The 22752-nt window shown below is 44.3% G+C and overlaps 1 protein-coding gene across 1 annotated transcript; it reads left to right on the forward strand.

Annotated features, from left to right (window-relative positions):
* Nucleotides 1-14188: 14188 nt before the first annotated feature.
* Nucleotides 14189-21524, forward strand: ATP5MC2 (ATP synthase membrane subunit c locus 2). The gene is made up of 5 exons (XM_044227479.1): nt 14189-14231; nt 17632-17701; nt 18923-19012; nt 19546-19739; nt 21262-21524. The coding sequence occupies exons 2-5, from the start codon at nt 17663-17665 to the stop codon at nt 21374-21376; spliced, it is 438 nt and encodes a 145-aa protein (XP_044083414.1). The 5' UTR covers nt 14189-14231; nt 17632-17662; the 3' UTR covers nt 21377-21524.
* The last annotated feature ends 1228 nt before the right edge of the window (nt 21525-22752 follow it).

Below are 22752 nucleotides of genomic sequence, written 5' to 3' on the forward strand. Positions count from 1 at the left end.
CCAGGAGTAGCGGGTGTGGAGGAAGGGGCCCCGGGGATGGTGAGGAAGAAGGCGGGAGCCGGCGGGGTCAGCTGCTGGAAGGATCCAGAGAGACGGCCCCGCCAAGACCCTCGGGCTGTCTGGGTTAGAGCCGCGCGGAAGAGACCCGGGGGAGGGCGGTTGGGCTGCTCACTGCCTACCGCTACGGTTCCCAGTCAGCCTCTCCGCACACGCTTCCTCCAAGCTTACCCAAATTTTCTCTAAGTTCTGCCCCTGTGTCCTCGACTCTTTTCTCAGTTCTGTTCTCGGTTTGAAGCTGATGGGTGTCCCCGCGTGAATTCCTTTGCAATTGTTTGTTTGGTTTTTTTTTTTTAATATTTTATTTATTTATTTGACAGACAGAGATCACAAGTAGGCAGAGAGGCAGGCAGAGAGAGAGGAGGAAGCAGGCTCCCTGCTGAGCAGAGAGCCCGATGCGGGGCTCGATCCCAGGACCCTGGGATCATGACCTGAGCCGAAGGCAGAGGCTTTAACCCACTGAGCCATTTGTATGTTTGTTTGTAAACGGGGTTTACTTGTTCCCAGGTCCCCCCTCTGATGCACCCCATCTGACCCAGAGTCTGCCCCCAAAGACTGGGGTTCCCAGAAAGACCGAGACCAAAACTTCCTTCTGAGTCCCTTCCCCTAGTGGTCAGAACAGAATTTCTTTTCTCATCTCCCAAGCGTCTCTCTCACACACACACTTAGAATTCTAACCTATTACCAAAGCTACTCTCTGCTTAAGGAAAACGCCTTTACAGACAACATAAACAGGCAGCCTGACACAGAAGTAGCTGCTTCACAAATTCAGTCCTTTAGTAACTTAGGGTGGATCCCCCAAAGGGTGGCCTCATCTCCTAGGAGCAAAGTGTCTTTCTTTTTTTCTTTCTTTTTTTAAGGTTCTCCCCCCAACCTCCACACCACCACCATTTTTGTTTTGTTTGTTTGGGTTTTGTTCTTGTTTTTTGTTTTGGGAGTGACCTTGATTTGATCTTTGGGGCAATGGTAAGGTCAGAGGAAAGACCATGTCTGCCTGCCAGTGTGTGTGTGAAAGAGAGAGAGGTAGATCATTCTTTAGTAGGTTTTGTCCCTGGTCTCTGTAGAATTTTAGGCAGAGATGAAGAAGGTTGGAACCATGAAAATGATTGTGGAAAATGTCTAGATGAGATTGGAAGCTAGGGATGGTGGTGAGGGCAGGGACATAAAAGTGATCCTGCCAGGTTGGCTGGTGTTAAAGAAGCCCTAGGAAAGGACACTAGCAGGAACCCCAACCAGAGGCTGCCCTAGTGAACAGGACCCACAGCTACCCTTGGTACCCAAACAAGGGAGATTAAGAAGAGAGAACTGAGCCAAGTAACATGAGGGGTACAGCAGATCCATTTTTATTTAAGCCTACCAATTTAGAATACGGACTGATGCCAGCCAGCCATTCACACTTGTTCAGATAACTATCATCCTTTGTCTACATACGAAGGAGGCAAAATCCCATCTCCGAAAGGACAAAATGGAGGATTTCAGGCAGCGTCGGTTTCCAAATGCAGGCTCCTAAGAGAAGTTGACTTTTGCCTGCTCTTTCATGTTACCTGGTCACAATCTATTACCCGTGTAGGTTAAGCTCCACACTCAGAACTGAACTGAACTGACCACCTGTTCTTCCATCTCTGCTTAGTTGTAGCTATGTGCTCTCTGAATGCTTCCTTGATAGCAAGCATTCTGTATACTGGAAAATGTGGTTTTTTTTTTTTTAAGATTTTATTTATTTATTTGACAGTGAGAGAGAGAGCACAAGCAGGGGGAGTGGCAGGCAGAAGGAAAGAGAGAGAAGTAGGCTCCTTGCTCAGCAAGGAAGCTGAAGAGGGGCTCCATCCCAGAACCCTGGGATCATGACCTGAGCCCAACGCAGATGCTTAACCAACGGAGCCACCCAGGTACCCTGGAAAATGTTTTCATATAAACTTAGCAATTGAGGGATGAAGTAACAGAATTTGGGTTCAGAGGTCCTTCTGCAGCTTTCTTTATACTCCCCATCAGCCAAGCCGTTCATGAAGCCGCCAAGATCTTCATATACAACTTATCAAAAAAGGACAGTCATCTCATGAATGACAGTACTGCAAGCTCCCCAGATGCCACAAGGAGGTGAAAGAGAAGATTTAAGAGATTACCATAAGATCTAGGCTGTTGAGGCAGGAGTTGAGCCCAGGACTTGAAATCAAAAGAATAAGCTTTTAAAACCTGTGTGGTCACTATCGAGCTATGCGATCAGAAGGAGCTAATGATCAGAGAGCTGAAATGACTTCTGCAGGTCACACAGCAAACAAGTGGCAGGGCCAGCCCAAGAGCGCCTGGGCGGCTGCACTCTCTCAATTCACTATGTAGACAGCACGGGGTAAAATCAGACTTCCTGGTTTCAAGTCCTGGAAGGATTCAAGTCCTGCTCGGCAGCTGCGCCTCAATTTCCTCTTGTGTAAAGTAGAGATAATAATCACACCTGCTTCATAGGATTGTTGTTGCTAGGATTTAGGTAATTCATGTAAAGAAACCAGCACTACACCTAGCACATAATAAGTATTCAGTAATAGCTGTTTTCATGATGAGATGGACACAGTTCTCATAAGTCACCAACCTGAATGAGGCAAACTGGCAAAAGGTATTCATCGTGCCTGTAAAATGCTTTGTGATTTAATTACTAGGTCTTAAGGGAAGCAGTGAACAGTGCCTTGAAAAGACTATGTGTTTTGATGACTCCAAAGACCACTGCTCCCTTCAAACCAGTCTTACACCTTTAAGTCAGCCAGAACCAGGTCCATATAGGATGGTAGACCTGGAGCAGCTGTACTGGGGATCATTATTCAGTTATTTCATTCATTTGTTCCCTCGATGAATGCCAAGTGGAAAAGAAGCATGGTCCCTGAATCTAGTAAACCTATAATGAGGGCCCATTATGTGTGCAGCACATTTATAAGCAGTTATCAAACCATGAATCATTATATTATTAGCCCTCTAGTGAAAGATATATATACATATATATATACACACATATATGTATAGTGTATACATGTAAATATGTGTATATATGTGGATAATATATACATATATATAAAGAAAAAATTTTATGCTCCCAGCACCTAATACAGTTCATGCACATGCGAACACAATAAATGATACTGAATGAATACACAGATACAGACAAATGAGAAATGTTAGAAAAATAGAAACAGTTCCTCCCCTTAATAAGCTTAAACTCTATATGGGGAGACAAGACTTGCACACAGGAAAGAGTAAGAGAACAATACAAGACAGTAAACACATTAAGACCGTGAGTGAGTTCTAGGTGGTATAGATTAAGAAGAGCTCAAGTGAAGGTGGGGAGAGTGGTAGGGAGGGATGCCTAATATGAAAGGAGTGGAGGGGTCCCTGGGTGGCTCAGTTGTTAAGCATCTGGTCTTGAGGGGCGCCTGGTGGCTCAGTGGATTAAGCCACTGCCTTTGGCTCAGGTCATGATCTCAGGGTCCTCAGATCGAGTCCCGCATCTGGCTCTCTGCTCAGCAGGGAGCCTGCTTCCCTCTCTCTCTCTCTCTCTGCCTGCTTCTCTGCCTACTTGTGATCTCTCTGTCAAGTAAATAAATAAAATCTTAAAAAAAAAAAGCATCTGGTCTTGATCTCAGGATCCTGGGTTCAAGCCCCACATTGGGCCCCATGCTGGATGTGGAGCCTCCACAAAAAAATAAAAAGAAAAAAAAAATGGAGGCATGGATCTGAAATAAAGAAGAGAATTTGTAATGGCGGAGGAGGAAAAGGGCATTCCAGCTGCAAGAACAGCAAGAGTGACAGCATGTGGTAAGAATCCCATACATGTTCAAGAACAATACAAGATCAGCTTAACAAGGAGGTCAGTTTCTGTATGTGGAAGACAGAATCTATATGTGTTTACAACCATGTGTTTCTCTGATTGTGTTCCTGGTCATCAAAAAAATGATGTTTGGATTTTCTATTATTTTAAATTATTCACACCTCCTTCCCCTGTCTTAACCTGAAAACCAAGTAAACAGCTGCTACTGTCAGCAAAACAAACAGATTGTAGAAGCAATTATGCCATCACTATTTCTCATTTATCTGCGTGCAAGACAACTTACTCTTCCTCCTTCTCCCACACGGTCCCAGCCTGAGATGGGATTGTTACTGCCTAGATTATGACTCTTTCCTTCATAAAACTCCTTTTTCCCAGACCTACTCCTCCCAGACAGCTTTGCCTGAGAAAAACTTCATATTTATTCCCCAACCCCCATAGTTGCTTTGAGGAAAGCATGGTGGGGTGTGGAAGGAAAACAACGTGAATGAGTGGTTGTTATTAAATACCAGATGCTTTGTACATATTAGCTTATTTATTCTCCCAATAACCCCATGAGGGAGATATTATTATCTCCATTTTATAAGTAAGGAAACTGAGGCTCAGAGAGTTTGCCCAGATTCAAAGAAGAGTTAATATCACAGTAGGGGTTTGAGCCCAGTCGATGTGATTTCAGAGTCCATGCCCTTGGACATGGCATAATGGACCTCAACACTGGATCCCTGTTTTAGACGGTCTCCTCCTCCAGAGTGAGGATAACTTAAGGCTAAAGGAATATGCCTAACCAGAGCTCATGCCTCCCCCATTCTAAACCATCTTCCAGTTGCTGGAACCCCTTACCAAGCAGCTCTGGGCCCCCTTCCAGGGCCTCCTCCTGAGCCCTAAAAGCACAGGAGCTACTGGGGAAACACAACTAACCCTTCTGGCCTGGAAAGTGGATGGAGTTTAGATGTGTGGCTGCAATGACCACATGCTTTTGTGTGAGGCCTCTCACGTCATAGGACAGAGCCCAGAATGGAAACAGAACCCTAAATGTCAGACTAGTGGCTAGAAGAGTCCCAGAATTCTAATTATAAATCTTCCTGTTGGTATTGACATAGTTGTCAAAAGGGTAGAATATGGTTTATTTAACAGTATGTTTCCTTTGATTTACAATGTTTACATATTTAGACATTTGGTATGTAGGCCTATATTTTTTATCTTGCCCTGGCCCCATAAATATTAGGGGTAAGCCTATTCATTTTACTATGATGCTCTTGCCCTTTCCATTCTGTCCTTTATGCTTGGAAAACCCCTAAACTTGCCCATCAAGCAATTTACTATCCCTCTTCATTCTCATAGCTTCCCAAATCCACTCTTCACATGACACTTTTTCAGCTGGCTACAAAAAGAAGTGCTGAATTCCTCTTCCCTGTCCTTTCACAGCAGCTATTCCCAGTCTGAAGACAATGTAACTTACAGTAAAGGCCTGTAAGTCATTTTACTGTCTGTCTCACCATTCTTTTGCCCTTTATGTCTGGGAGTCTTCCAGCAGCTGATAGCACTCATCAGTGGCTTCCAAGAGCCACAACCCTGTCCTACCCTCTATAGAGCAATTTTGGGGAAGATCCTTGTTCTTAGATGAGCTTCCAATCTCATAAACAAGACGGGCCTAGTGACTCAGTCAGGGTTGGAAAAGTAAGTTAAAACCAGGGTTATCTAGATGGCAGTTTCAGTTTCATTTTTATTTTTTTAAGTAAGCTCTACCCCCAACGTGGGGCTTGAACTTACAACCCAGAGCTCAAGTGTTGCATGCTCTACCCATTAAGCCAGTTAGGTGCCCCTTCAGTTTCACTTACTGTGTTGTAAATGAAGGGAGTAGAGCCCAGAGCGGTTAGATTCATGCAGGGTCTTCGGGTACAGGACCAAGAGTTAGAGGGCAGAGCTCCTAGGTTGGAGAGCCCATCAGGGTGGTTCCTAGAATGTGGAGATGGAAGGAGACGAGGCTTGGGAGAGAGCCAGTGAATGGCACCATTCAGTGACTCAGGCCAGAAAACAGAGTGCCATCTTCATCTTCCCTTCTCCTTCATTCCCTACAGCAATCCCTCAAGACTATCAGTTCTTCCTTCTAAACCTCTTGAACTCTGGACACTTCTCTCCATTCCCACTATCACCTCAGACCTCAGGCAACAACCATCTCTCACTTGGACTTTTTTTTTTTTTTTTTAAGATTTCATTTTTAAGTAATTTCTACCCCCAAAGTGGGGCTCGGACTCACAGCAAAAGTCACAACACTCTATCTGCTGAGCTCCCACCTGGATCTTGACAACAGCCTCCTATTGCACGCCATCCCTCCAGTCCTCCCCTTGTCATCCATTCTCCACACTACAGCAAGAATGATCTTTCTAAAGAGCAAATCTAAATGCTAGAGCTTCAGGGTGCCTGGCTGGCTCAGTCAGTGGAGCGTTCAGCTTTTAAGCTCAGGGTCATGAGTTTGAGCCTCACATTGGGTGTAGAGATTACTAAAATATAAAAATAAAATAGAGGTATCTGGGTGGATCAGTCCGTTAAGCAGCCAACTCTTGGTTTCAGCTCAGGTCGTAATCTTGGGGACATGGGATGGCGCCCTACATTGTAGGCTCTGCACTCAATAGAGAGCTGGCTTCAGATTCTTACTCCCTCTCTCTCCAGCTCACACACATACTCTCTCTTTTTTTCAAATAAATAAAACCTTTTTTAAAAAAAAATAAATAATAACAATAAAATAATAAAATGCTATAGTTTCCTCACTCTTCTGTTTAAATGACTCCTTGTTGCTTTCTGGATAAAATCCAAATGCCTTAGCTTGATGCTCTAGATCCTTCAGGACCTAGCCACCAACAACCAGCCTCACCTCTCTGTACCCTTGCAACAGGTCATTACTTGCCCTTTGTGGAAGAGACCATGTAATCCCTCATTCAAAGTCATTGTATTTACTGCTCCTTCCCTATGGAACATCCTTCTATTCCATCCCAGTGCAGGTCCTCCATGTGGGTCTTAAATGTTACCACCTCCTGGAAGCCTTCTTTGACTACCAGTTCTCAGGACATGGATGCATGTCCTCCTTATGTGTTTTCATAGCATCCAGTGTTTACCCCTCTTAAAATATTATTGCACTGTGTTGAAATTATTTGCTTTTTAATTCTCTGTATTCCCTGCTAGAATATAAACTTTTTAAGGGCAAGGACTCTATATTATTCACTGTTCAACCACTTGTGAAATTTCTGCTGAAAGCCTACTATGTGCCAAACATTGTTACAAATGCTGAGGTTATAGTGGTGAACACGGTCCCTGGTCCAGTGGGGCTTATCTTCTAGGGGGGAAAAAAGCAATAAAAAATAAAAATAAAATAATGATAGGTGCTAAAAAGAAAAATAAAGGAAGGGAGTCAAAGCAGGAAAGGTAGTGACTATTTAGATGGGGTGGTCAGGAAAGGCTTCTCTAAGGAGGTGCCATTTGAAAAGAGACCTAAATGAAATGAGAGTGAGTATGATCTGGGAGGAGAATGTTCTGGGCATTGGAAATAGCGAAGGGCCTGAATGGGAACACAACAGTGTGTCTGAGAATCTGCAGGAACAAACTGAACCCTATAATTTTTTCTATGAACACTGGAAAATCATTGGGAGGTTTTAAATTGCATTGTCAAATCTATATCTATATCTATCTATATCTATATATATTTTAAGGATTTTTATTTATTTATTTGACAGAGAGATCACAAGTAGGCAGAGAGATGGGCAGAGAGAGAGGAGACGCAGGCTCCCCACTGAGCAGAGAGCCTAATGTGGGACTTGATCCCAGGACCCTGAGATCATGACCAGAGCGGAAGGGAGAGGCTTAACCCACTGAGCCACCCAGGTGCCCTTGTCTAATCTATATTTTAAAAAGATCACTTTAGCTACTTACTGTGTGGAGCGTAGACTGTGGCAAAAACAGACTCAAATCAGGGAGGCCAGTTAGGAAGTTACTATAGTGATCCAGCAAGAGATGGCATTGGCTTGGACCCAACTAGTTTTTGGAAGTGGTAAGGGGTGAGTAAGTATGGGATATATTTGTATTCTCAGGGACTAGCTTGATGTCTGGCTAGACAGTCAATAAATATTTGATGAATGAATTAAGAATTAATTAATCCAACTAAATGAGGACTCCGAGCTGGAACTGAAATCATCCATCCTTTAAGCCTTTACTAAAATGCCAACCCCTCTACAAACTGAAAGTAGATAGCTGGCACTAACAAAGGATCAGAAGTAAGCCATATATATTTGTTAATTCCTAAAAATCAATAGGGAGATGACAAATAACCCAATAGGAAAATGGGCAAAGGACATACATGAATAGGCATTTCACAGAAGAAGAAACATGAGTGGCCAATAAATATATGAAAAGATGCTCAACCTCATTAATAATCAGGCAAGCATAAATTTAAACCACCATGAAATACCATTTTATATCCAACAGATTAGCTCAATACCTAAGTTGGTGAGCAACCAAAACTCATATACTTTGTTGGGCATAAATATTGGAAGACAAATGGACGTTATCTAGAAAAGTTCATATCCTACAACCTAGTAATTCTCTTTATGCAGAAACTCTTGTCCGTGTATACAGAAATGTGCTGAGCAGTATTGTTTGTAATGGCAAAAGGCTGGAAACAAACCTAAATACTCATCAACAGGGGAATTAATCAACAAATTAGTGGATTATTATACAATGAAAATGAATAAACTACAGCTATCTTACATCAACATGGATGAATCTTGGGAAGATAATATTGAATGAAAAGAGGAAGCAAAGGGAGTCTACAAATGATATTACATCTTTCTTAGCATGGTAAAAATAAAGGAAAAAGAGGGGAGTCAAAATAAATAATATATGCCAAAATTAGGAAGAAAAATCTTGAAATGATAAACATAAAATTCAGAGGCTACTATAAGAGAGAAGCATGTGGGGCCTCTCGGTGGCATTGATAATGTATTTCTTTTCCTTTTCCTTTTTTTTTTTTTTTTAAGTAAACTATTCCCAATGTGGGACTCAAACTCATAATCCCAAGATCGGAGTCACATGGTCTACCAACTGAGCCAGCCAAGCATCTCATGGAAAGCAAGGATTTTGTCTTATTTTGTCCACATCTGTGTTTCAGGCGCCTGGAATATTGCTTCGCACATAATAAGATAGCAATAATGATCTGTTGAGTAAATAATATATGTTACTTGCATTCTTTCATGTGATTCAAATATTTCATGCTTAAAAAAAATTTTTTTAAGATTTTATTTATTTGAGAGAGTGAGCGAGAGAGATACAAAAGCAGGGGCAGAGGGAAAGGAAGGGGAGGTGTAATCTCCCCAGCTAAGCAGGGAGGCTGACTTGGGGCTTGATCCCAGGACCCTGGAATCATGACCTGAGCCGAAGGCAGGTGCTCAACGGACTGAGCCACCCAGGCGTCCCTATTTCATACTTTTTTAAAAGAAGAAAAAAATCTACTTTAATCACAGTGTCCCCTTGATCATTCTAGATGGAATTCATACTGCTTCCTCAATTCCTATTACCCAAATAACCTATTTAATCTTGCTGCATATTATAGCTATATATGCACTTGTCTTTCTTACTGATTATGAATTTATGAAGACAAGGGATTATGCTTCCCCCCTTTTTATTCCCATTCTCGGTATGAAGCACAATACCTTATACATAGTAGATATTCAATAAATGTTGATTGATTACTTGAAGTCACAGGAGACTAGGGCAAACCAGAAAGGAGAAAGCTATGCTATTTATATTTAAAGCTGAAAAAGAACTTAATTAGTCATCTAGTGACTTTTCTACACTTTGCAGCTAAGAAAATTGAAGTTTAAAGAAGTAAAATGATTTTTTTCTTCTAAGTCATTTAACTAATTACCAGTATTACAAACTATAGATTCAGGTCTCTAGTTTGTGTCCTTAGCTCTTCACATTATACCACAATGACTTTTTTTTTTTTTTTTTTTTTTTAGACTTTATGTGAGAGAGAGAAAGAAAGCATGAGTGGGGAGGAAGGGTAGAGGCAGAGGGAGAAAAGCAGTCTTGCCACTCAGAAAGGACATGATCCCAGAACCCTGGGATCATGACCGGAGCCAAAGGCAGATGCCTGACAAGTGAGCCACCCAGGCACCCCACATTATATCACAATGACTTATTTTCTGTGTTGTCTGTGTGTGTTCCTTGGCTGGGGAGCTACCAAAAGGCATGCACCAAATCTATGTTTACACAGATACTTAATCATAGCTTCTAGATACGTATGTAGGTCCTATACAAATTTATCATAAAATTCAAAGGAATCTAGGTTCTTCTCCAGCAAAAATTTGGCTGTCTTGCCGCCAACTTTCCCACTGGTCCCTCCCTCAGAAGCCTGGATACTAACGATACTTTCCCTCCCTCCATCTAGAGTTTTCTTCCTCCAGGAATACGTAGGTTTATTGATGGCTCACAGTCCTGCTCTTCTGGGGAATTGATTTAGCAAGAGAAGTAGGAAATCCATCAGTCAGTGCCCATCAGCCCCAGGTGCTTGAAATTAACAATCGCAAATAGAGCTCAAGACTTAAGAGTCCTTGTTGAGGTCCCTGACTGGCTGAGTCAGAAGAACATTCGACTCTTGATCCTAGGTTCATGAGTTTGAGGCCCACATTAGATGTAGAGATTAGTTAAAAAAATTTTTTTAAAATTTAAAAAAAAACACCACTTTAAAAAAATAGTTCTTATTGGCAGTGCCTTCACACTCCAACTTGTACACAAGTACCTGTTTAACAGAAAGAAAGAATATCCTAGAAAGTTAACCCTGGAGAGAACCTTAAAAATCACCTACTTTTCTCCCTGATTTTTCCAAGTGAGGAAATTGGAGTTTTGAGATATGAAGTAACTTGCAAAGTTAATTCAGGTCATTAGTAGCAAGGCTGGGACTAGACTCCCAGTTTCCTGCTTCCAGGACAGCTGTTCTTTCTATGTCATGTCCTGGTGACATGTGCATCTAGCAAAACACATCATAAAGTAGCCTCATCTTAAGCCATCAGGAGTGAAAAATAAATTATTCAAACCCTTCCGCCTCTCTGACAATTTTTTTCCTTTGCATTTCTCTTGTGTCCTACTCTCTCTTTTTATCCTTCTTATGTTTCTGAGAATCCATCTCTCTGTTTGGGGTTTCAAAGTGAATTGTAGCACGCCTGCATGATTCTTTTGATTTTTCTTTTCTAAGCTATTGTTTCCCGTCCAGAGACAAACATGCATAAGCCAATCGAGACTCTTCTTGATCTTTATGGAAAAGAACACTCAGAATTTCTATATGAGAGGTGCTGGACCTCCCTCCTAGCCTATCCAGTCAATTAAAATGAGTCTCTGCCCCCCCTGAGGGCTGTTAACCAATCCTAAGAAAGGAAAGATCAATCTCATTTCTCCGTCACCACTGTGCCGGGAGGCTGCTAACCAGTGAGAATGTGCCACTAACAGTCATTAGAAAAACTGGCCAATCAGGCCAGCCTTGTTACATGGTCTGGTAGGAAAAGAAAGAGATTGATTGGAAAGGACAGTCTGGCTCCACACCCTTTCCTTCCTGGATCCTAGTTTTCCCTCGCTGATGTGGAAGGGGCCTTTCCCAAACCAAGTCAAAAAGATCCCTAAGGCCCTTCCCTAACTCTCTTTTGCTGTCTTCCAATTCACCCCTCTCTCACATACCTTAGCCAGTTTCTGCAATCTCACTGTTCCCCTACTGATTTAATTTCTGACTTCAGGCCTGGCCACAATAGCCAGCCTCCCGGACTCCAGTCCTCCCCCACAGATCTCTCTATCCACCGACCTGTCAAAGAACCTGTTTTGTATGATTTATGAGGGTGAAAAAGTTCAGTATGTCATAGTTGAGTCTCAGGAGATACCACTGCAGGGATCTTCCAATCAAGTCTCCAGGAAGCAGTGCAGAATCCGAATTGCAATGCTTTCAGCTGTAATGATAATCGCAACAATAACAATAACTGGTATTATTATTACTATCATTTATTGAACTCTGACTGAGTTCCAAGTACTTTGCTAAAAGCTTCACATATATTATCCCAATATTCGCTGTGGGGTAAGCACTATTATTACTCCAAATGTGCATAGCAAGAAATCGATTTAGAGGGGTTAAACAGCTTCCCCAAGGTCACAGCGATCTAGGAACCCAGGCTGGTGTGAATCCAGAGCCCAGCACCGAATGGGGGAGGGGGGTAAGGGAGAATTAAACGCCACAGGCTTTAACAACTTCAGCTTCCTCAGGGGCCCCTTCTCCAAATCTCCTTTGGGATAGTTCGTGATATCCAAGAGGGGGTCTAAACTGTCGCAACAAACAGCTACAGCGGTTTGGCGGTGGCGCCTAAGAACTGCGGACTTTTTTTTGCCTGGGAGGCCGCGAAGCCGAGAGCTGAAAAGAATTCGGAGGGGGGGTGTGCGGGAGAGCGGGGGTGTGCGGGGCCCTTAGGGGATATCCTTGCCCGCCCGGCTTCCCCTTCCCCCTCACAGCACCTTATACCTGCCTGGCACCGCTTGGTACTTGGTAAATACCTGTTGATTGCCTCCCAACGATCCCAGCTCCTTTCTTCACCTATTCCACCCCCCTCCCCACCTCGAGTCAACAACTGGAACTGAAGGGATATTTGGGAATTTCCGGGAAACCAGCGAGAATCCTCACCGAGCTGGAATCGTGGATTTAGGAAAGGCGGGAGGTCCCCCACCCTTCTCTCCTCACCCGCGTCTCCGATTTCTCCCCACTCCTTCCCCTCCCTTTCAGGAGCTCAGGGCCATAAAAATGCAGATGGAGGATCGGTGTGAAATAACGGGCCCATATAAATCCCTCTGCCGCCCGCCTGCAAGATGGATTGGCCGCATTGAAATTCCTCCGCGAGGATAATTAAACTCGGGGCCTCATCCGGGCAAAATTACATTCCTGTAATGGCGTCGCTCGGGGTCCCGGGAAATTGCTCCGTGGGCTTTCAGCGGCGGTTTTTATCGCCGGCCGGGGTGTGCCTGGCTGCGGCTCGCCTCTCCTCCGGGACCGTAAAGCTGCTGCCGTGATTTATCCTCCCCTTCTCCCAAATCCGATTAAATGGAGGAGCTCGGGGCCGGGGCGCCGCGGGGCCCAGGAGCCGGGAGGGGGCGGCGGGAAGGACGGGGCCAAGGAGGGGAGGACAAACGGCCCCTCAGAGGGTGGCGGATTTGGCTTTATTTACAGCCGCGGCTTTCTTTTTATTTTTTATTTTTTATGGGGGTTTGGTGAGCTTTCCCCGTCCTTCTCGAGCCGCGTTCAAGCACGATGCCTGGATGGCTGGGGTTTGGACATGAGGGGAAGTGGATAGGCCTTGTCGCCTTCCTTCCAACGGAGCGGCTCGTCGCCTGTCTTGGGAGACAAAGAGGCCTAGAGGTTGGGATGAGGGCCAGGATTCCCCCACCCCCACTGCTTTCCATCCGGGAAAGGAAGAGCCAAAGGGCACGAAGGAGAAGCCGAAGGGCTTCCATGAGAGCACCTTGTGGGAGGACGGCTTATCTCAACTCCCACAGATGGAGTCTGGGCAGAGGCAGGGGCATGCCTGCGGTGACCTCACAACCTCACTACAGGTCCCTGGTGCCCACTATTCCTTGACTGTCTCAGGACTCCGGAGAGAAGGCTTAGTGTCAGGGCGCTTGAGTCACAATCATCATTAGCCCCTATCTTCTGGTTCGGTGATGCTGGTTTCCTCATTCTGGCTGATCACTAGAATAAGAAAGAGAGGGAAATAAAGGTGAGGCCACCACAAGCAGCTGGGGCATTTTGCTCACTATTCGCCCACTGAACGGGTTTCCAGTCCATAAGGTCAGGGTCCCTGGGCGACAGAAGGCAGGAGTGCCATGACTTTTAATTTTCCTTCTGCTACATTTTGTGCACAGGACCCCCCCCATCTCGATGTATGTTATTTAACACTGAATTTCTGGTGTGTGGGGGGGGTTGGGAGGTTGGGGTTGGCAATGTGACTGCACATGCTGGGAAAGGGTACACGATCCCAAACGCTGAGCGGACCAAACCGCAGGCCACGTTACGGATCGGTTTACACCGGAGAGTCGTCCTCATTTCTGCACAGGGTCGGCTCTGCCTGCAGTTTCTCCTCTCAAACACCAGGTGGAGCAACTGGCCGAATGCCGCCACAAAGCTGGCAGGCGGCGCTGTGGCGCCTGGGCCGACCCTCAACGTTGCAATCACTCTATCCTTAGTAGAGCGTCTCGTTGGTCCGGGCCGCGCATGCGCTGAGCCTCCCTTTTGCTCTTCCCGCCCCCCCCGACCCTCCCCCCGCCCTCTCTGTCTCCTCGGCCCTGGGAGCAGGTAAGGCTTTGGGCCCTCGCGCCCGCGATGCGCCGCGCACGCGCGCGGAACACCCTACCTCGCACGAGTCCTTTGAGGCCCTTACCTTGCATGCGCCCACCCTGGTCCTCACGCCCTCCCATGTTCCTGGTATTCCCGCGCCTTAGGGCTGCCCCTTCCGCGTGCCGGTGACCTCCAACCGCGCGGGCCTGGCGCCATCTTGGATGTCTCGTGGGAGGGGGGAGGGAGGGAAGAGCGCTCTGTAGCTGGCGAAAGTCAAATCCCAGAACGCTCTTTTCACCTGTTCCACGCGGTTCTTGCAGAGGTTCTTTTCTCCCTCTTGTCTATTCAGAGTTGTCACAAACCCCATACTCTCCCTTCCTGTTTCAGTTTTTTCTTCTTATCCTGACTCGTTGTCTCCTTATCGGGCAACCTCCAGACTTGGCCTCAGGACCTCAGCTGCCTCAAGCAATGGAGATAGCTGATAGTCTTTTAAAAGTAATCGTGGACACGGTAGAACAAAGAGCCAAAACACCCTCTCCATTCAAACCGTGGCCTAGGAGAGCTGTGGCAGAGAAGAGAAACCAGTTTCTTTGGAACCATTGGTTGTCTTGCAATACCGTTCTCTTCCTCCATCCAAGAGAAGTTGGAAAAAACGGAAGTGGTGGGCTAATAGCAAGGTTTTTCTATTAAAGGCAGCAGGCCTGAAAGAGTAGTGGGGGGCCCATCGGTGGTCTTCTCCTGCCAGCTTTTCTGTCAAGGGTATACTGAGTCCCCACACTCTCCTCTTGTGAGGGAAAAGAAGGTTTAAGGAAAGGAGTGGTTAAGTCAACAGCCCTCTCTAACTCTGACTGATCACGGAAGAATAAAACTGTGATGATTTAGGCCCACTGATTCTGGATGATGCTGTCGTCTGGAGTGTTGTAGGCTAGCAACTGCAGATTTGCCGCGGTTAGGTGACCAGTGGAGACATCAGCACTTCATGCAGTCTCCCGTAATTGCCACTCTTTTTTGTGGATTTGTTACATGTCAGCACCACATTAAACTACATGTTACTTAATTTACGCCCCACAACTATGTTCTGTATGATGATGTTGAGGTGTAATTGCCTTGGGGGGAAAACCGTATTTATTTACTTATTTATTTATTACATGTTAAGCAAACTCTACACCCAAGGTGGGGCTCGAATTCAAAATGCAGGAGTTGCATGCCATACTGACAGTCAGCCAGGTGCCTAGTGCTCTTTTTTTTTTAATTTTTTATTTTTTATTAACATATAATGTATTATTAGTCCCAGGGGTACAGGTCTGTGAATCGCCACGTTTACACACTTCACAGCACTCACCATAGCACATACCCTCCCCAGTGTCCATAACCCACCCACCCTCTCCCTGTCCCCCTTCCCCCAGCAACCCTGTTTGTTTTGTGAGATTAAGAGTCTCTTACGGTTTTTCTCCCTCCTGATCCCATCTTGTTTCATTTTTTCCTTCCCTATTCCCCAACCCCACCACCTTACCTCTCAAATTCTTCATATCAGGAAGATCATATAATTGTCTTTCTCTGATTGACTTACTTCGCTCAGCATAATACCCTCTAATTCCATTCACGTGGTTGTAAAAGGCAAGATTTCATTTCTTTTGATGGCTGCATAGTATTCCATTTTATATATACACATTTTCTTTATCCATTCATCTGTTGATGGACATTTAGATTCTCTACAGAGTTTGGCTCTCGCTCTCTCTCTTTTTTTTTCTTTTAAAGATTTTATTTATTAGAGCATGGGTGGGGAGTGAGAGGAAGAGGAAAAGAATCTTAAGCAGACTCATCCCTGAGCTCAGAGCCCCTTGTGGGGCTCAGTCCCATGACCCTGAGAGAGTGACTTGAACCCAGACCAAGAGTGGAGCACTCAACTGACTGATTCACCCCACCCCCCGTCCTCCTTTTTTTTAAGCTTTAGGGAAATTTTGGATTTTGACCAAAGAAAACCTTTATAGTCTGCTGCAAAATTGGGTTAGAGTTATGTATGGGCAGTTGGAGACAGGACAAGAGTTGAAGCCACCGATTAATTTAAAAGTGACTGATTCTGGATTCAGAAGGGTATGTGGAAAAATTTTGAGTACAACTCATTTAAGGAAGTGTTATTTAACAGGTTTTAAGTAACCCCTGAGTATTTCAACCTATAGCATATTAGGAAGCATTAACTTAAGTGTGAGAAAATGTCAAGTCCTGACTACCACTACCATCGTTAGTGGTTTTAAGACCTTGCTCTCAGTGTACCTGACAATCACTTGAGAAGCTTGTTTGAAGTAATAGGACACTTGGGCCTTATACCCAAGATCATGATCAGGACAGTCTAAAGTGGGACCCGAGTATGCAGAATTTTTCGAATATGCATTTATTTTATTTGTTTTTTTTGAATATGCGTTTTTAATATATAGATCATCCCTACCCTCAAGTAACTAGTTCTTGTGGGCCTCTCAGGGAAATCTTTCTGTAGGTCTTTAACTCAACCACTTTTCTCTTAAATAACTTCATTTCTGCAAACTTAGGGACTATCTGTAGGGTGTCAGCATTTGTTTTAGATCTTAAGCATACAAAATTGAATGCCACTTGGGTGGTGGTGAAAATGAATAACAATCATGGCTAACTAGGATAATGGGAGGATTCCTCACTGATCTGCCTCACTCTTTTAATTAATGTAGGAAATTGAAGTGTTTTGAGGAACCCAATAACTTCCAGGTAACTAGGTTCAGTAAAAAGAGATTGGAGATCCTTCCAGGGTCTTGAACTTCAACAAACAACTCTTAAGAGTCTTTAAAGGTCAGCTGTTTCGATCTTGGACAATGAAATCTTAGAAGAGTTCCTTTTGTTTTGTTTGTTTTGTTTTTTGTTTTTTTAATTTATTTATTTGACAGACAGAGATCACAAGTAGGCAGACAGGCAGGCAGAGAGAGAGGAGGAAGCAGGCTCCCTGCTGAGCAGAGAGCCCGATGCGGGACTTGATCCCAGGACCCTGGGATCATGACCCGAGCAGAAGACAGAGGCTTTAACCCACTGGGCCACCCAAGCGCCCCTAGAAGAGTTCCTTTTGAATAGAAACTGAGGAAGACTTAGGTTGGGGACACAGGAACTTCTCTGAAGACACCAACTTACAAGCTGTGGAAATGAATACAGGTCTTAAAGTTGAGACCAAGTGGCTACTTATACAGACTAGTGGGAGTAACTTGATTATAAGGAAATCTTAGAAACTGTGTGGAGGAAATCTTGACTTTAAGGTTTTGATTGCATCTCTGCTGATGACTTGAGGTCATTCACTCTGCTCTCTGGGCCATTTAAATTTTCCAGAGCACCTTTTCTGCTAATTAAGATCTCCTTTGATGAATAAGGACAACGTTTACAATTCTACTTCTGTAATTTTCAGCTCTCCTGCCACAGCCCCTCATTCCCTGAAAATGTACGCCTGCGCAAAGTTCGTCTCCACCCCGTTCTTGGTGAGTGCCTGCCTTTTCTGAGACAGTTAAGTAGGGGGATCTTGCTTCTTCCTTGTCACACCTTGGTCTTCACAGTTGGGCTGGGAGAAAGTCCTTTGCTATGTTAGCCTGACAACAGAGAGTGAATGCTTACCAGACACCTCCCGTCTCAGATCCCTTGGAAGCCAGTTAAATCTTTTCATCCAACCATATTAGAAGAGTGAAAATGAGAATCTAGGCTAAGATCGGGTTATTTCTATCCTAAAACTGTGTTCCTGTAAACTGGAACCCAACTGGAAATAGCCTAACTTCAACTGAATATGCACTGTGTATAGGATCTTTCCCTGAGTGTTAGAGAACCATAACCCTGAGTTCCCTCTGGGAGCTGAAATTTGAATGGCAAGTTAAATCACATGTAAATACACATTGGAAAAAATATATGACTCAAAAGCAACAGAGTGGAAGAAATTGTGGATTATTTTTTAAAAAGATTTACTATTTATTTTAGAGGGGAAGAGAGAGAAAACAAGTGGGAGGGACAGAGGAAGAGGGAGAGAATCTCGACTCTACACAGAGTGCGGAGCCTAATGCAGGGATCATGACTTGAGCTGAAAACAAAAGTTGGGTGCTTAACTGGCTGTATCACCCAGGCGTCCCAGACATTACAGATTATTAGATGGTGGAGGCAACCGGTTCATACATCCATAAGTGAAAAGGGGTGGCACTATTCATGTGTACCATTGATGGATGGAACACTGGGTATACTAATTTGTGTGCATAATCTCTTTTACTTCTCACATCAATCCTGAGTTACCGCCTTCCAGTTTGATAGATGAGAAGGCAGGTTTGGAAAGATTTAAGTTACTTGTCCTAAGATCACAAGGCTGAAATAGAGTTTAGATTAGAATCTGGATCTCTCTGACTAAAACTGGCTGGTAACCACCAGGTTGTCCGCTTTTGCCTGGGGTTAGTCAGAAAGGGCTATAAAACGGGGTAAATTTTGAACACAATGGCAGTACATTGTGGTCTGAAAGGAAGTAGGTTTCTTCCCTTAAAATAGAGGAGAAGCCTGAGAAGCAAGAGAACTCAAATGGTTCTTAGTTTGCTGAATGTGAAAGAATGATCCAAGATTCTGATTTACCCTCAAGTGAATGAATGGGGCATCCACGTGACAACTTGGGATGGTTCTGAAACTTCTCCGCAACTTCCTTGACTCTCTTACCTATGTGTTGTTCCCCTTAGGTCAGGAGCACCTCTCAGCTGTTGAGCAGATCACTGTCTGCAGTGGTGCTAAAACCACCCGAGACACTGACAGATGAGGCACCTTATAAGGTCAGATTGGGCCTGTGGTTTTCGGGGTGAAGGGTGAAAAGGGCTACCTGGCAGCGCCAGTAGGGGGAGTGCTGAGGACAATCATCACAGATGAAGTTAATGAAGGAATAAGGCCACTGGCTTTAGGTGAAGGTGGAGGACAGTTGGTACCACATATGATTAGTGTTCCAGCTTTTGCTGCTGGCAGCACATGCTCATGTGTGTTGCTGCTGACTACCATTACCTGACCTAATTTACTGACTTCAGCTGGTGGCATTTGATCCCGATGATTTCAGGGCACCAAGAACAGGCCGCGGTTTAAGTCTTACCCTTTTAGACCATACCTGAATCTTGAAGGTATTTGATGTTCACCTCTTGCATCAAAAAGTTCTGCTTGGCAACATTTTAGGGTATTTTCCAGGGAATAAAAAGTTTTTGTTTGGAGGAGAAGCCATAGAATGTCATAGCATAAAGGGTTTACATGGCACAAAGTTACCAAAGCAAAAAAGGGGATTTCTTAAAATCTTTATCTTTTACTGGCATCTTCTTCACAGGGCCTCAGCATCTTGGCAGCCCCACGTCCCCTGACCTCACTTATTCCTAGCCGAAGCTTCCAAACCAGCGCCATTTCAAGGGACATCGATACAGCAGCCAAGTTCATTGGGGCTGGGGCTGCCACGGTAGGGGTGGCTGGCTCTGGGGCTGGAATTGGGACTGTGTTTGGGAGCCTCATCATTGGTTATGCCAGGTAAGATGGGCCCTCCATTGGCTCTCATATGTTTCCAGAGGTATGGGCAGAAATACCTGGGGATCTTGAGGCATACCGTCCTCTACAGTAGCCACCTGTGGTTATTTGAATTTAAATTTTTATTAACTAGGGATTCCTGGTTGGCTTAGTTGATAGGGCTTGTGGCTCTTGGTGTCATGAGTTTGAGTCCCATGTTGGATTTAGAGATTATTTAAAATAAATATTTAAGTAACTAACAGTACATAAAGTTTAAATTTTGTGTATTTATAATGTGGCTAGATAGCCACATGTGTCCAGTGGCTACCATATTGGAAAATTCCATTCAAAAGCTTTGGTTTAGAGCCGAAGTCAGCAAACCAAAGCGGGCAGGCCATACCTGGGCTACCCCTTGGTCTTTGTATAGCTGAGCTAAAAATGGATCTTAATCCTTAAAGTGTCATGAAAAAAAGCGGGCCACAGACACCATATGTGACCCACAACAGCTACAATATTTACTGTCTGGTTCTTTACAGAGAAAGTTGGCTACCACTGGTCTAGCGCCTCAAGTCAGCATCATGGCTTGGTTGCTGCTTTTCCCCTATCCCTGGGAATTCACCGCCACCCTCACCCCATCACTCCTGGGAAAACTGCCTTTGCAGTCAGCCCCACAGCTTTCTGACACTGGGGACTATTTGGTCTCCACCAACTCTGGGCAACTCACGTTAAAACTAAATTAATCCTCTAGAGACCTGCAAGTTCTCTTAATGCCTTTGAGGAAATAGGTTTGTTTTTTAGGATTTATATTAAATAAGCCTGTGTTCACAATTCTGTTGGAAGTTGGTGTTACTTTACCTCATTCATCAAGGCTTCCAGAGGGGACCGAATAAGGGAAATAGAAATTATATATTGACTTCCAAAATTGGGAGTTTTTAATCCCATTTTGTTTCTAAACCCCACAGACCATTTGTAGCTTCTTAAAGCCCCAGATCTTTGGCTTGAAATGAAAGAAAGTAGTTTGTCCCCCTGGCTCCCTTGTCCTCTAGAATGGGGTTTTTCTAGTTGGGTTCCATAAAGTCCTAGGGTTTTGAAGTATGCCCAGAGACCATCTTAAAGAATGAAGGGGAGACCAGTCAAGCCTTTAAAATCCCCGACTTTTTTACCATTGTGATTTGGTTTTTACACATTTTGCTGCTTCCAGTTTCAAAACACAGACTCTGTCACTGTGGATACCTCTTCCATTCTGGTTGGACCCTAGGTAGTTAAATGTCCAGGCCCGGAGGTCTTAAGTTATGCTATGGGTGATCCACTGGAGGAGGAGGTAATGGGTCTTGTTACAGAATTTTGGATTGTCCGCTGCTGTCATTCAGTCTCTGTAGAGCCCTTGATATATCAGGCAAGAATTGGGGCATGGTGGCGTCATCCCGAGAGACGTATTGCCTAAGATGAGCTTGAGGAGATGAGTTTTCCCTGAGCCCACCTTTGGTGTTTGTCTTTTTCTTTGTGTGGACTAGAAATTCAGTCTTTTCTCCTCCCCTTCTCCCAGGAATCCCTCTCTGAAGCAACAGCTCTTCTCCTACGCCATTCTGGGCTTTGCCCTCTCCGAGGCCATGGGGCTCTTTTGCCTGATGGTGGCCTTTCTCATCCTCTTCGCCATGTGAAGGAGCCGTCTCCACCTCCCATAGGTCTTTCTCCCGTGTCTCGTCTGCCCTGTATAATCCTTTTCCTATACCTCCCCAGGCAGCCTGGGGAAAGTGGTTGGCTCAGGGTTTGACAGAGGGAAGACAAATAAATACTGTATTAATAAGAGCTTTCTTGTGTCTCCTGTGTATATTTGTTCTCCACGGTTGGCTGAGTGCCTTGGTGAAAGTATAAGGCCTGGTGGGTGGTGACCGTTCTAAACTCAGCATGAGTGTGGGGTCACTTGTTCTTCATGCTCTGTGTCAGGAAAGCTTTATTCAAATTAGCAATCATTTTTAATAATTTTCACCTGGAATGGCCTGTTACCTTGGAGAATTGAGTCCATAGAAACAAACAGGACTGGCTTAAAATTTTGACGAATGGCTATTTTCCCTGCTACTCTCCTGGCTCTGGCCTTCATTGCCATCCACTTGACCTACTGCAATAAACTTTTAACAGGCCTCGCCTCCAGTCTCTTCCCTCTAGCATTTACTTCTATCTACCACTGCCAGATTAATCCTTAAGTATGAGATAAGTTTTGTCATTTACCAATTCAAACAGTCTGACCTCAGCTTTCTCAGATTTTATCTTTTATTGTTCCCATACACCATACACTCTACCCAAAGTGGTATTGTCATTTTTCAAATACTTTCCCTCTTTCCTGTCCTTATCTTCAGGCCTTGCCCTTTGGCCATCTGTGCTTTCTTTTTCTGAATCTTTGCACACTTTCCTCTTTTGCAAACTCCCTCTTATCTTTAAAGACTGAGTTTAGGGGTGCCTGGGTGGCTGAGTCAGTTAAACAGCTGCCTTCAGCTCAGGTCATGATCTCAAGGTCCTGGGATTGAGCCCCATGTCAGGCTCCTTGCCCAACAGGGAGTCTGCTTCTCCCTCTGCCCTTAACCCCCTGCTCATGCTCTCACTGTCTTGCTCTCTCTCTCAAATATTTTCTTAAAAAAAGTTTAAATGCACTCTTCATTACGAAGCTTTCATCTGTTTTCCATCTACCATCAGCCAAATGAGCATTAAACAAAATAAAGAACTATAGAGTATGTTGTATCCTTTATAATGCTTATGGTCTATGATAAATTGTGGATTTGTATGCATGTATATGTTTTTTATCTTCCAAGTTAGACTCAGTTCCTTGAAGCGACCTTGTCATGTTCATTTTTGTATCCCTAGAAGTATCTAAATGATGCATCTCAGCAATATCTTTGTCACTCTTTATATTTAATTATCTAAACCACCCACCTTCACAAATGAGGAAACCAAGAGTTTGAAATGTCAAAGGATTTCCTCAGAAACACTGACTAGCTAAGCTGGAGCTAGAGTAAGGATCATATCTTGTAGCCAGGGTGTA

This window comes from Neovison vison, chromosome 12 (assembly GCF_020171115.1).
Source record: "Neovison vison isolate M4711 chromosome 12, ASM_NN_V1, whole genome shotgun sequence".
NCBI classification, from domain to species: Eukaryota; Metazoa; Chordata; class Mammalia; order Carnivora; family Mustelidae; genus Neogale; species Neogale vison.

What these genes read in the sequence shown, in the direction of transcription:
- ATP5MC2 (XM_044227479.1), top strand. Translation starts at nt 17,663, where the DNA reads ATGTACGCCTGCGCAAAGTTCGTCTCCACCCCGTTCTTG. An exon ending in TCGTCTCCACCCCGTTCTTG is followed by an intron (nt 17,702 to 18,922) that starts GTGAGTGCCTGC and finishes TGTTCCCCTTAG; the next exon opens with GTCAGGAGCACCTCTCAGCT. An exon ending in CTCATCATTGGTTATGCCAG is followed by an intron (nt 19,740 to 21,261) that starts GTAAGATGGGCC and finishes CCCTTCTCCCAG; the next exon opens with GAATCCCTCTCTGAAGCAAC.